The sequence below is a fragment of the Girardinichthys multiradiatus genome, chromosome 8 (genome assembly GCF_021462225.1).
Source record: "Girardinichthys multiradiatus isolate DD_20200921_A chromosome 8, DD_fGirMul_XY1, whole genome shotgun sequence".
Classification (NCBI taxonomy): Eukaryota; Metazoa; Chordata; class Actinopteri; order Cyprinodontiformes; family Goodeidae; genus Girardinichthys; species Girardinichthys multiradiatus.
The window spans coordinates 26,184,141-26,197,639 of record NC_061801.1 but is presented as its reverse complement, the minus strand read 5'-3'; the positions used below and the strand labels follow the sequence as shown (position 1 = coordinate 26,197,639).

General features: G+C 37.6%; 1 protein-coding gene across 3 annotated transcripts; it reads right to left on the bottom strand.

The window, feature by feature from the left end:
* Nucleotides 1–1,579: 1,579 nt before the first annotated feature.
* Nucleotides 1,580–10,792, bottom strand: nt5c2l1 (5'-nucleotidase, cytosolic II, like 1). Of its 3 annotated transcripts, none has more exons than XM_047371764.1 (18): nucleotides 10,582–10,792; nucleotides 9,374–9,447; nucleotides 9,169–9,286; nucleotides 8,958–9,053; nucleotides 7,705–7,796; nucleotides 7,514–7,571; nucleotides 7,317–7,410; nucleotides 7,175–7,228; nucleotides 7,003–7,086; nucleotides 6,872–6,907; nucleotides 6,678–6,785; nucleotides 6,517–6,583; nucleotides 4,623–4,793; nucleotides 4,490–4,568; nucleotides 3,662–3,722; nucleotides 2,181–2,357; nucleotides 2,002–2,086; nucleotides 1,580–1,932 (listed from the first exon to the last, which is right to left on the bottom strand). In XM_047371764.1, exons 1-17 carry the CDS (start codon nucleotides 10,641–10,643, stop codon nucleotides 2,003–2,005), a joined length of 1,515 nt encoding a protein of 504 aa, XP_047227720.1. In that variant the 5' UTR covers nucleotides 10,644–10,792; the 3' UTR covers nucleotides 1,580–1,932; nucleotide 2,002. The 3 variants fall into 3 exon arrangements, with proteins under 3 accessions (XP_047227720.1, XP_047227719.1, XP_047227721.1); XM_047371763.1 differs by having other exon boundaries at nucleotides 1,580–1,916; nucleotides 10,582–10,790; XM_047371765.1 differs by having other exon boundaries at nucleotides 1,580–1,916; nucleotides 4,490–4,541; nucleotides 10,582–10,785.
* Nucleotides 10,793–13,499: the final 2,707 nt, after the last annotated feature.

Below are 13,499 nucleotides of genomic sequence, written 5' to 3'. Positions count from 1 at the left end.
GGGAATGCGGCACCTGTAGCCCATTTCCTGCACACGCCTGTGCACGGTGGCTCTGGATGTTTCTACTCCAGACTCAGTCCACTGCTTCCGCAGGTCCTCCAAGGTCTGGAATCGGCCCTTCTCCACAATCTTCCTCAGGGTCCGGTCACCTCTTCTCGTTGTGCAGCGTTTTCTGCCACACTTTTTCCTTCCCACAGACTTCCCACTGAGGTGCCTTGATACAGCACTCTGGGAACAGCCTATTCGTTCAGAAATTTCTTTCTGTGTCTTACCCTCTTGCTTGAGGGTGTCAATAGTGGCCTTCTGGACAGCAGTCAGGTCGGCAGTCTTACCCATGATTGGGGTTTTGAGTGATGAACCAGGCTGGGAGTTTTAAAGGCCTCAGGAATCTTTTGCAGGTGTTTAGAGTTAACTCGTTGATTCAGATGATTAGGTTCATAGCTCGTTTAGAGACCCTTTTAATGATATGCTAATTTTGTGAGATAGGAATTTTGGGTTTTCATGAGCTGTATGCCAAAATCATCCGTATTAAGACAATAAAAGACCTGAAATATTTCAGTTAGTGTGCAATGAATCTAAAATATATGAATGTTAAATTTTCATCATGACATTATGGAAAATAATGAACTTTATCACAATATGCTAATATTTTGAGAAGGACCTGTATATGCAGCGATCACTTGGAGAGAGGCAGGGTACAACCTTGACAGGCGTCAGTCCATCACAGGATAACATAAAGACAACTGTGCAATGCACACACTCGCATATAGGAGCAATTTAGGCAGACCAGTTAACAGTACATGCACACTCATGCACAGGGAGAACATGTAAACATCATACAAAAAGCCCGCTGCAGCACCATCATGAAAAACACATTTCGGGACCAAAATAAAAACGTCTTGTATTAATTCTATTAAAGCAACTGGTATATTACTGCTAATAAAATATGATGGCACTAATAAGTAATAACATGATATATTTATCAGTAAAAATATTTCTAATGGGGTAGACAGCTTGTTCAGACGTTTTAAAGCAAACCTTAAATAAGCTTTAATATACTCTTGCTTCAGCAGTGGAGTCTTGTTCAGTGAATGTGTACAGAGGCCAAGATTGTTTATTGTATTATTCTTTTGTTTTAATGGATGAACTGTACCTGGCAGGCATCAAGGACCAGCTTCAGAGAGATTTCATCAAGTGGAACTTGATACTTGTACAACTCTTTTAAACAGTTTTTTTTTTACTCTTCTGTCAGATTTCTTGTGAGGAACACTTTGTCATGGGTGGTTTATAGTAAAACGAGATTTGTTTCACTTCCAGATTTCACTGAGGGATATGTGTGGATCCCTTGGGTTCTTAATGATATCTGGTGAAAATTCAAATCAACTGGCCCACTAGAAACATTTTGACTGAGATTAAGTTTATATTTTTGATATTTCTTTTCCCAGATGCAGTAAAAGTAAAAGGCTTTAGGAAATAAACAGTTTTAACAACTTGAACTTAAAGAAACAGCCTCATTAGGTTTTGTACTGAAAGCTTTAAATGGTGAGAGCAGAAACGTATATAATTTCCCTAATATATGTTGACTTTAAGTTGTTTAATAAATAGACAACACAAGTAATAGCAGTGATATATTGACTTTAGCAGAAGTTGGACAAACAATAAATAAATAAAAATGTGTTTTTAAAACCATTACACAAACCTTAGATTAAAAGTGCATTCTGCACCATTAGATGTAAAACACCCTATACAACAACAATCCTAAACTGTTAGGAGTAAACATTTTATGGCACAGCATTATTTTTCCAGTAGATGGCGCTCTAGGTGTAGGACATGATGATTCTTTTCATCTGTGTGCTGGCGACGACCGCAACCTTTACTATGTTCTGCCTCATGAAGAAACACACCATAAGATCCATCTGTAGAGGGAAAAGACTTTTTGATTTGTTACAAAAACACGACTATTTTGTTTGTTTGATTTTAAATCCTAATAAAAATGGAAACCTTAGTTTCTGTTCGTCGTGACCATGTGGTTGTTCACATTCTGCTCTGCTGAAGCAACATCTGCAGAAGCTGCCTCATGGGGCATCTGAAAAAGAATCAGCCCCCATGGGAAGCTTTTAAAGGGCACTTACAGCACTCACACAAGTTCACTATTTTTTTAAGGAGAGAGGAACACTGACCAGGACTGGGGGGGCCATGAAGAGGTAATTGAAGGGGTAGTGCAGCAGGTTGATGCAGGTGGAGGAGTACAGATCTGCATAACGAATCAGCTGGCTGGCAAACAGTGTCTGCGTGCTGCCGCTGCGCAGGAGGCTCCCCATCTGGCCGTAGGACATGTCCATTCTGTAGGTCAGTACCTGGGAGCACACAACCAGCACAAGGTTTGACTTCAACAATTACTGCTCAAAGGGACTGATATACAGTGCCTTGCAAAAGTATTCATATCCCTTGAACTTCTTCACTGGGTTTTTATGTGGTAGATTAACACACAGTAGTGTAGAAGGAAATTGATGCATGATTTTCAAAGATTTTTACTAATATAAATGTGACAAGTGTAGCAGCATTGGGAGGAAAGCATTTTGTGTACAGCTATCTACAAGTCGTTCTACACATTTTCAAATTGATTTAGGTTTGGACTTTGACTGGACCATTCCAACTCATGAACATGCTTCAATGTAAATCCTTCCATTGTAGATTTTGGGTAAATGTTAAGGGTCGATGCTCTGCTGGAAGGAGCTTTTTTCATCCTTCAGGACTGAACTGCATTAACCTCCATCCTTTCAAATCTAACCAGCTTCCCTGAGCCTTGAAGAAAGAAAAAAAACATCAACCACAGCATGTTACTGCCACCACCATGCTTCATTATGTGGATTTTTTGTTCAGGGCAATGGTGTGCAGTATTAGTTTTCCACCACATGTAATGTTTTGAGTTTTGCAGTTCATTTTTAGTCTTATCTGACCAGAGCACCTTTTTCCACATATTTGTTGTGTCCCCTATGGTTCTCTCTCCACAATGAATTTCTTCTTGGAGAGAATGACAAATATTTGTCCTGTCGACAGATTCCCCACCTGAGTTGTGGATCTGTGCAGCTCCTCCAGAGTTACCATGGGTCAATTTGCGGCTTCTATGATTAACACCCTCCATGACTGAGCAACCAGTTTAGGTGAACAGCCTAACAGGTTTTGCCGCTGTCATTTAAATTGATCTATGTATGAATGATGGATTTAACTGTGTTCTGTGAGATGCCCAAAGCTTGTCATATTGTCTCTTTTTAAACCTCTGAAGGTTCAGAGAACAGTTGTATTTCTACTGATTTTTACTATATTGAACACAGGAAGACTCTATTTGCTATTTCAGTGATATCTGAAGTTCAATGCAGTTAAATGTTTGTCTTGTCTTGTTGTTCTAATGTAAAAGGTTGATAAATGTTATTTTAAAAATGCAGGGAAAAATAATCCAACAGAAGGACTGTTTATTCTGGCTCACATGAATTTTGTCTTTCAACCCTATTGCAAGAAAGCAGGGTTGATTAACAAATAAACTTTCTTGGTGCCTAAATGGTGCTAATTAAAATTTTAAAGAGACTCAATTCAATTAGCAACAACAACAAAAACGGTGACAGGAACAAGTAATTCAGTTAAAAGCATGTGTTTAACTTACCTTTATTCTTGTCTGGATTGTGCCAATGTCAGGACAATTTTTGCTGCCGCTGTCTAAATGCCTTTAATCAGAACAGGACAATAATTTTATACCCAAGCAACAAGATTACATCAAACTAGCCAATTTAATTAATTACATAGGGTTGTATCATAAATTGAAAACGTTTGGTCTCTGTCACCAAGCTGCACCGACATTGTTAGCTGTGCAGCGGCTCCCCCTGGTGGCAAAAGATAACCGCAGCACATCGTGCGTAAGATGTGAGTGCCTCAAGTGTGACAAATATGTTTTTTTTGTCTCACGTCAATGACAAAAACGTATTTGGTGTTTGGTTTTTAAGCCAAAAATAAACAGAAGTGCATGGAGGTGCAAGGTAAGAGAAGCTAGCAATCTTTTCAATCTCAGTGATGGCATAGAATATAGCAGGTAATTTGTCTCCACCTTTACACTTGTCTTTAGGAGTTTTTGTTATCTAAACTCTTTTATTACATATATTAGGTTCAATCATATTTGAACAATTTTAAATAAAACAGAATGACATACTTACAAATATTATTAAAGGTGCAAAAATGAGCAAAAACTGCAGAGAATGTTAATTGATAAGATATTTTCCCTAAATTTCAATGGCTATGCTTGCTCGTGTCCAGCACACAGGATGCCCTTAATGATGATATGTGGACAACAAGGTGCCAGCAGTAAAATAAGAAATAAACCGTTTAATTTGCTTAGAGTAGCTGGTAATATTTTGATCAGATTGTAGTTGTTCACTGGTGATCTTTCAACTAATGGTTAAGTACTGGTAATTTTAGGCAAATACAGAAGAAGACTTACCTGTACAGTTCAGCTAGGAAGAGGTCAAGACGTTTTAGCTCTTCAAAGAGATCTGAAAACCCAAGAAAAATCAGTAAAACTGTGAAAATAACACAATTACTGTTCTAATAGTAAATAAAGACAAGACCCTCACTTTTCCTTTCCTCCCACACTTGCAGCTCCTTGATGAGGTCAGGTACGACCAGAAAGGTCTTCCAGCCTTGACGTTTCTTTGATTTGAGGATGTCTCCGAAGATGTGATCTCCAACATAGAGGATGTCCTTGCCTCTGACATCCAGCAGATCAGAGATGAGGTCAGAAGATCCTGCACATAGAGAAAAAAAATGTATCAGGCATGCAAGAGAGGGTACTGTATGTTCAAGACTGTACAGTGAGGCTGTTAGAAAAAATATTTTATAACTATTTAAACGAGGCTCTGTGCGAAATGTTCTTTCAGTGCCCAGTTCCAGCCACCTTTATGGCCACTAAGATCTTGTTTCTTTTTATTGTGACTCTGTCTCTATATATTGATTTTTGTGTCAAGTGGTACCTGTTTGATGGATTGTGTACTGTTAACTATACTAGTTTTACAGCTGATGATATTACGCTAAACATATTTCTTTGGATTATTACAGCTCCCATATTTGCTGATTATTAGAAATACATAAAATTTAAGAAAGTATTTAAATTATTTTACATGTACCATTGAGAAACAATGTTAAACAAATTAAAGTAGATTTAATCCTAATACACTCCTTGTCTATCCAGATTCTGCCCCCTGCTGGCAGCGGCAGCTTCCAAAAGGCTTTGGGTATGCCGAGGCAAATAGAGATCTTCATATAGCATATGAACACGTAGACTATATACAGTAATAAATATGTCATTAAGTATCATACATGTTTATTTAATCACCAACATGGCGATGAAATCTTTTACTTTTAAAATAGGCTTATATGTGAGGTCTGAATATCCTGTTCTGACATTTATTTATTTTATTTATATCTAACACAATCAAACACAAATGAAGTTTATAACCTTCTTAACACGTTAACGTAGTATATTTTTCTATGCTAAACAAAGCATTTCCACATGAGAAGAGCACTAATGATGCAATCACCCCTTCAGCTTATCTAAGGTAATAATCACGTCACCTTGATCTGTGGGGCTTGTGAGAACTTTGTTATGAACAGGTTTTATCTAACATTAGATTATGAGTTAATGAGAAACTGATTAAATGAGTGAAGTGATTTTTTTAGGCAAATCAAGTAAAAAAGGGGTAAGAGAATAGTTTTAGAAGAAAAGATCATGTCCGGAAGCTTAGATCTTAATTAGATCTAAACATGTTTCCAGGCTGTAAAGATTCAGTCAGTCAACTAAAGTATTAAATATATTTGTTCACTCTTCTTTTCAAAAAGGCTGAAGCTCAGTCAGATTAGATGGAACGTGTCTGTGACCAGCAATATTCAGTCCCAAGTCTGTTGAAGCCTCTAACAGGGTTTCTTTTAGGACTACCCTGTATATAGCTCCATCCATCTTTCCATTAACTCGAAACAGCTTTCTTGTAGAACAGCATCTCCCATAGCATGATGCTTCCACTGCCATGTTTCACTGTGGGGATGGTGTGTTCATGGGGATGGGAAGTGTTAGTTTTCCTCCTGACGAAGTAGGCCAAAAATGGACAACCGTGTCTTGGTAGCATGAGCATTTGTTCTGAGATTTTATATTGTCTCGCTCAATATATTCATTTCCATGTCTCAAATGCTAAAAAAAACTAATAAATCAAATCCTAAATCAGCCATACGTTTACATTTTAATGTTCTTAAATGCCCAAAAAAATACATCGCAAAAATTGAAAAAATTGATCTGTAATCATCACAAATGTAATTAATGGTTTTAAATGAATATGAACCATTTCCTCTAATCATGTGCAGCCACTCAAGAGGACACATTTTACCCTTTTATTCACAAAAATAGTTAGCACTCCTTAAAAACCTTTTTTTTTTTTTTTTTACTAAATGAGGTAAATAATCACGCAATTCGGTCCTCACCTCCGGAATAAACGGTTCCGTGCTGCAGGTCGCCGGTGTAGGTCCCAATGCGCAGCTTCCCTGTGTTCTGTGTGTTCAGAATAAAACAACACACTATGACTAATATGCAGCAATGCACAAAATTAGTTCATCAAAGCCCTAACAGGAGACAGTTTTCATACCGTGTCCACTTGTCTCAGCATAGTGCCATCAGCGAAGAACAGTGGCTTTCTGGTGTCAACGACAACAAGGTCGAAGAAGGAGCGCCAGGGTTTTTTGGGGGTTCCAGGCTGCAGAAAACATAGAATAAATATTCTATTCTTTTTAAGAAAATTGCCACATAAAAAAAACCCCACAACATATGACATAACCTTACCATTGTGTTACCTTCCAGCAGGTACTTCATGATGGCCTGAAGTAAGAAGAGATGTGAAGAACACATGTTAGAGTAAGAAAGTAAAATCCTATTTACTCTCCAGACTCATCTACAGGCCATTATGAGCTCACCTCTGTGTAGTTGTAGTCACTATTAGTAGCCAGGAAAATCTTTGCCACCTCTTTAATTCGAGTCAGGAGCACAGGGATGTTTGGCTGTGGTGGAAACATTTTTTATTTTAGCATTTCATCTATTCAGAGAACTCAAACACATTCAGACGAATGAGCTGATCAGTATACTCACATCTCTAACAACGTACTTTTCCAAATTCTTGATCGTATTTTCTTTCAGGGTTCCCTATAGAGCACCCGTTTTAGGGTTCATTATTAAAAATGCGAGCTAAGATACAATAACAAAATGTGCATTATGATATTTGAGGGCTTACTGTATCGTGAACAAAGTCCATTGCATCTCGAACATCCTGGAACATGCTTCTGTAGGACATGAACAAGTCGCCATGCTGGAAACCTTTCCGGAGGCTGGAAGAATAAAAAAGTTCAGTCACAGGGTTATACAGACTTATTTAAGGCTTGCAGAGTAAATGAAAGATTCATCAAGAAGCTGATAAACATCTTTACTCACCTTGTGTATCTGGAGCATCGGGTAAAGAAATCCACCAGACAGGCATAAAGATATGTCTCTGAAGAATGAAAATAAAAGGAAATTAATTGTCTATATTACATAAAGACAAATTTATACATACGACTTAATGTTTTATTTTAGATTTTAGACATTATGAATTCACATAGAAATGCAAAGAATGTATTCCATACCTGACAGATTGAAGAGGGTGTTAAGAATGTGAAACCGGTCAGTGTCATCTCTTTGGATGAATTTATTCGGGTAGCTGAACTCAATGTTTTCCCTGTGAACCAGATAACATGAGTTAATGTTACTGTACTATTTATTATTTTATTTTATCTTATTTTGTTTTGTTTTATTTTATTTTAGTTGCTTTGTTGTTTGGTTAGTTTTAAATTACACTTTGTGAAAAATCTCGGTCTCCTAATGTGGTTAAACAAAGTGTTATTCTACATTAGGGCTTAGTTAGATTTGTAGATTATTTTGTTGATTTTTACTGGTTGGTTGGATTGTTGGTTAGTCTGGTTAACTGATTGGTTGGGGATTAAATGGTTAAATTGTTTGTTGGTTAGTCAATTAATTTATTAGCTAGTTGGACCGTTGATTGGATAGTTGATTGGCTGGTTTGTTAGATGGTTAAACTGGCAATTAAGTAGTTTGTTGACTAGTTGACCCGGTCGGTTGGTTGGTTGGTTGGTTGGTTGGTTGGTTGGTTGGCTGGTTGGTTGGTTGGTTGGTTGGTTGGTTGGTTGGCTGGTTTGTTAGATGATTAAACTGGCAATTAAGTAGTTTGTTGACTAGTTGACCCGGTCGGTTGGTTGGTTGGTTGGTTGGTTGGTTGGTTGGCTGGTTGGTTGGTTGGTTGGTTGGTTGGTTGGTTGGTTGGCTAAATGATTAACTTGTGGACTAATTGATTGGGTAAATTTGTTGACCAAATGGTTGGTTAGATGGTTAAATGGTTGACTTGTTGATTGATTGACTACTTGGTTGGTTTGTTAGTTTATTGATGGAAAAATAGTTAATTGTTTGATTGATTCTCATTAATGTGTCAAATTATATTTATTAAATAATTATCTTAATGTTGATCCAATGTTGTTCTGAATTATTCTGGTGTAATTGGTGTCAGGAAACATCTATTTTACTCATGTTTACAACTAAGATCTATATTGTAAGAGCTCAAGTAGAAGGCAAATGGACTTCTTCTCTTGCATCTGACGACCTTTCACCTCTCATCCGAAAGGCTTCCTTAGTTCTAAGAGGTGAAATATCATTAGGAAACAAAATAGGGAGTCCAGTTGCCTTCTACTCATTTCTTAGGACTGTCATGTCCTGGATGACTGAGAATCTACACCAGCATACTGTGATCTATATGCTTTCTGATGCAAAGATGCAATGCAACAGAGCCACATGCCAAAATTATTATTTAACTCGACTTTGACCTTACTCTCTAAGGAAGCAGAAACCATGACAGCAAACTAAGATGTTCCCATTAGAATCCACCTTCAGCAGGTTCCCCAATGTGGTGTCAAGAACTATTCCACTGAGACAAGAAAAGAGGAAAGAAGAAGGAATTAAAATTTAAATAGAGATTTATACAAACAGATAATTTACTTTTACTTTGAATTAATAAAAAAACATTAGATACCGAGACTGACCGAGTGGGGAAGCTTGGGTCATATGTGTAGCGAAGAATCTCATGAGGGTATCCAACTGACACCATTCTGTCTCTTATCAACTCAAAGCCCATGCTCTCATAGTCAGGAGATTTATACACTGCAGAGAAGCACATACATGATTGGTACTCTACCAGTAAATCTGTAACTCTGGATTTATGATTTTTAGCCTTATTCCTTCACTTACTTGCAAGAGTATAGTCCATGTCAAAGCCATAGCACTTGATATTTTCCAGTGTCAGGCTCCTGTTGACAAACACCCTGCAATTGAAAACAATAAAAATGATGAACACATGATCAAAGCAAGATCATACCTTATTATCTATGCACAATCACCTATGCCATTTTAACCAATAGCTAATGTATTGGTGAAAATGTTTCATAAGGAAGCAAGTCATCAATCAATCAAGCAGAAATAATTTTCTGCTTTCTAAAGTCAAACTTTGCTTTGCAGTTTTTGATCTAAACAACAGCATCTTATTTTTGGTTTTTGGTTTGGGTCATTGTGCTGCTGGAAGGTTAACCTCCACTGCAGTCTCAAATCTGTGCCAGCCTCTAACAGGTTTTATTTTAGGATTGCCCTGTAGTTAACTAAATCCTTCTTCCCATCAACTCTCACCAGTTTTCCTGCACCCTGTTGAAGAAAAGCATCCCCGCAGCATGATTCAGCCACCACCATGTTTCACAGTGGGGATGGTGTGTTTGGGGTGATGAGCAGTGTAAGAGTTCTGCCACAATAACATTTCACAAAAAAGCTGCAGTCCAAATCTTAAAGTTCAAATTTGCTTTTCATGATTCTGTTTCATCTGCTTTTTTTCATCACCTTTTTCTAATTTAGGCTCTAGAACTTCAGTGGGGAGTATTAAATGTGTGGAGACAACAGATGTTATCAGTGCCCCAGTGCTTTCATGGCCACTATTTAAAATGTTAACTTTTTCCAAAATAATGTATATGTTACATTACTCTGCCAGTAATGCAACTACAAATGGCTTCATTTGAAGCTTCCAGCTTATATGCTGTATCTCAGATCCTGAAAGCTCCCTCCTGACAATCCATACATGGTCTGCATGGTTGATGTAACTTGTTTACCTACAGGATCTTGCTTTATAGGTTTCTCCTGAGATGAACTGGGCAGATTTAAACAGTCAGAGAGGACTGTTTATGTTGCAGGGGCTCTTACTGAGTGGGGGGCAAAGGAAGTTCCTATCTGCTGACTTAATCATTTAGTCTTAGGATGTAAGTTTCACCTCAAACAATAGGTTAGTCAAAATTATTTTAAGAATTTAAAAGTTACATATTTGCACAAAACAAAAAAAAACAAAAAAAGACATTCTAATTTTGTAGACGAGTTATGGCTGTGCTAAGCTGTTTTAATGTATCAGAAGCAGAACTCACCTTTTTTCAAAATCCATTTTCGCCATTTGCAGCACAAGGGGCACACAGGGAAGCATGTCCATCTCGTCCTCAGCTGCGGTCACTTCCAGCGCTCACTCTCCTCAGAAGGCTTTAAATGGCCAAAGTTACCCAAAAGCTGTGGGCGTGACCCTCTCCGGTGTTTTCTGTTTGCGTACGCAGCTGACTTTGTGCTGTTTTTCCACACCCATCTAGCATCTCGCCCCTGGCCACACGCCTTCGTCCTGTGGTACTTTCAGCTCTGAGCGTTAAGATTGTCTTATCAGAGGCGCGCACATGTGCAAGGGCAGCGTGTGCGTGCGTAAGTTGGAGGGAGTTCCCCGATATGATTGTCGACAACTCTGACCGAAAAGTTCAATTTGTTCCATCAAAGCAAAACATTTCAGATATTTTGATTTGTGATCTGTTTGGCTCTGTCTTGTTCTACATGTTGACACATTAAAACCACAAACTTCAAAATATGTCGTTTTAAAAAAGTCTTAAAAGTGTGGTGTGCATTTGTTTTCAGCCACCATGGAATCAATACTTTGCAGAGTCACCTTAAAATGTCTGATAGTACCTAGAAACATACATGTTTTAAATATTTTACTGTAAACGTAGCTCAATCTGGGTCACACTGCCCTTTGCAAACCTTACCAGCAATTCTCAATTGGATAAATGTCTGGACTTTGACTGCACCATTCCAACACATAAATATGTTTTGATCTAAATCATTCCATTGTAGCTCCGGTCATATGTTAAGGACACAGAGGAGTCAACTTCTCATTAACTGCACATACATGAAAGCAATAGAAAACTTGCTTTTTTATATGGTTCTCACGTACCCCCTTTCTAGTTCCACCCTGGGCAACTGCTCACGTGGCCCATGTCAAAAACCGCCACTGGTTTGGAGCTTTTGACCCGCTAGAAGGTGAACCTTAAGCTCACTCTCTAAGTCTTAAGCAGCTTGCCCTGAATTTAGCTCCATCCATCTTTCCATCAACTCTGACCAGCTTTTCTATCCCTACTCAAGGAAAGCCCTGGAGCATGATGCTGCCAACCCCATGTTTCACAATGGAGATAGTGTGTTCAGTGTGATGTGCAGTATTGACAAACTGGGACTTAGTTGTCTTTTCAACAGATTCTGTCACCTAAGCTGTGTATCCAGAGTTACTACAATCCTCGAAACTGTTTCCCTGAATAGTGTCAACCTTGTCAACTCTGCCAACTTAAGTGCATGCATGTCTTTGAAGGTTTGCAGTGGCATCATGCTCTTTTTATTTTTGGATGATGGACTGAACTCTGTAAGCTTGGGATATTGTTTTCCAACCTAACAACACTTTAAACTTATCCACTACTTTGTTCCTAAACTGTCTGCCAGAATGTAAAGGGATATGCAATAATATTTAGGTGCATTCAGTATGAATGTGTATACATGTCTTTTTATTTTATCTTTCTAACAAATGCTTTTTCTATTTTACATAAATTATTTATTCCTCATGCATTGACCAGATAGTTTTTTTTCTCAGTTGTGTTGTACTTGTGACAATGACAATAATGGATATTCTGATTCTTTGTCTTCACTAATGTTATCTAACAAACCTCTAAGACCTTCACGGAACAGCTGCGTTACACACTGCTGGACGCAGTTTATTCTGTAGGTGACTTCTACAGGCAGTTCTGGGACTGGATTTTATTCAGTTGCTAAAGAAGGCTGAATACTAATGCATGCCACACTTTTCAGATTTTTCTTTGTAAAAAGACTGAAAAACATGTATTTGCTATACTTTGTGTTGGACTATCTCATAAAATCCACATCAGATATGCTGAAGTTTGTGTTTGTAATGTGAAAAAATGTGTAAAAGTTCACCAGAGGTGAACGCTTTTGCAAAGTCTTTGTTCTGCATATGACAAAAAGCCATTAGGAACGACAGGTTAATAAGGTTCTTTTAAATTCTAAAAGTACTTTGTACTATCCTGCACCTTTTAACTGCTTTTAAGAATAATTTAAAAGTTCAAATTTCTATATAAGTTATTTTGATAAACGAATAACCTCAGAAAACCATTGTTTCATTCTAGAGAATGAACTAAAGCCTTAAGGAAATGAGGAAGCTCTTTATTTCCCATTAAGATTCTGAAAATATAGGAATGTGTCATGTTCATACTGCTGTAAGTTCTAGCAGACAGGGACCTTGATTTTCCTGAAGCACATGAAGAATAACATCAACTAATAATAAAATTTGTGAGGTTGTTCACAGTGGTGGATTTTATTAGCTAAATCATCAGTAAACATTAGTTCATAAATAATCCAGTTTAACAGCTCTACATATAAAAAGAACAACATAACTGTGGTGTGAAATATTTCTCTCAGTGAAAACTGTGCGCTGATTGGATCAGCATGACTTTAAACATGCAGAGCTCACTGATAAGCTCAAGGATATCATTCTTAACTGAAAAGATGGGTATGGCCCAATTGGCTTGAGATAATAACTTTAAAATATGGATTGTCTTTCATATCTTGTCATGTAAAAAAAATACTTTGCAGTCATGGAAAAATGTAATTCCACCCTTGCTCCTTTAATCTAATTTAAGAGGAAAAGAAGGTAATCAAAATGAGCTTATTTGATAAGTCATCAGCAACAGTGACCACCTCTATAAAAGCAGTCAGACGTCAGCAAAACGTGACACCCAATTGAAACATGGTGATGGGGTCTTAGGAGAACTTTGCAAAAATTAATGTGTTTAGACCTCAAAGAATTAAAGATATGTTAAAAAGAAGACCCGGCCAACATTCCTCCATAGCCGTGTCAAAGACTCAAAGTCGCACAGGAAACGATTACTTCAAGTTATTGCTGCAAAGGTGGTTCTAAAAGCTGTTGTGGACTTAGTTTATGCATGACTTTAAGCTGACCAAAATATTT

Bases quoted from the DNA above. Each gene is read 5' to 3' on its own strand.
- nt5c2l1 (XM_047371764.1), bottom strand. From the start codon at position 10,643: ATGGACATGCTTCCCTGTGTGCCCCTTGTGCTGCAAATGGCGAAAATG. The intron at 6,908-7,002 runs GTGAGCTCATAA...TTCTTACTTCAG, and splicing joins GTGACTACAACTACACAGAG to GCCATCATGAAGTACCTGCT. The intron at 6,786-6,871 runs GTAAGGTTATGT...TGTTTTCTGCAG, and splicing joins TGCTGGAAGGTAACACAATG to CCTGGAACCCCCAAAAAACC.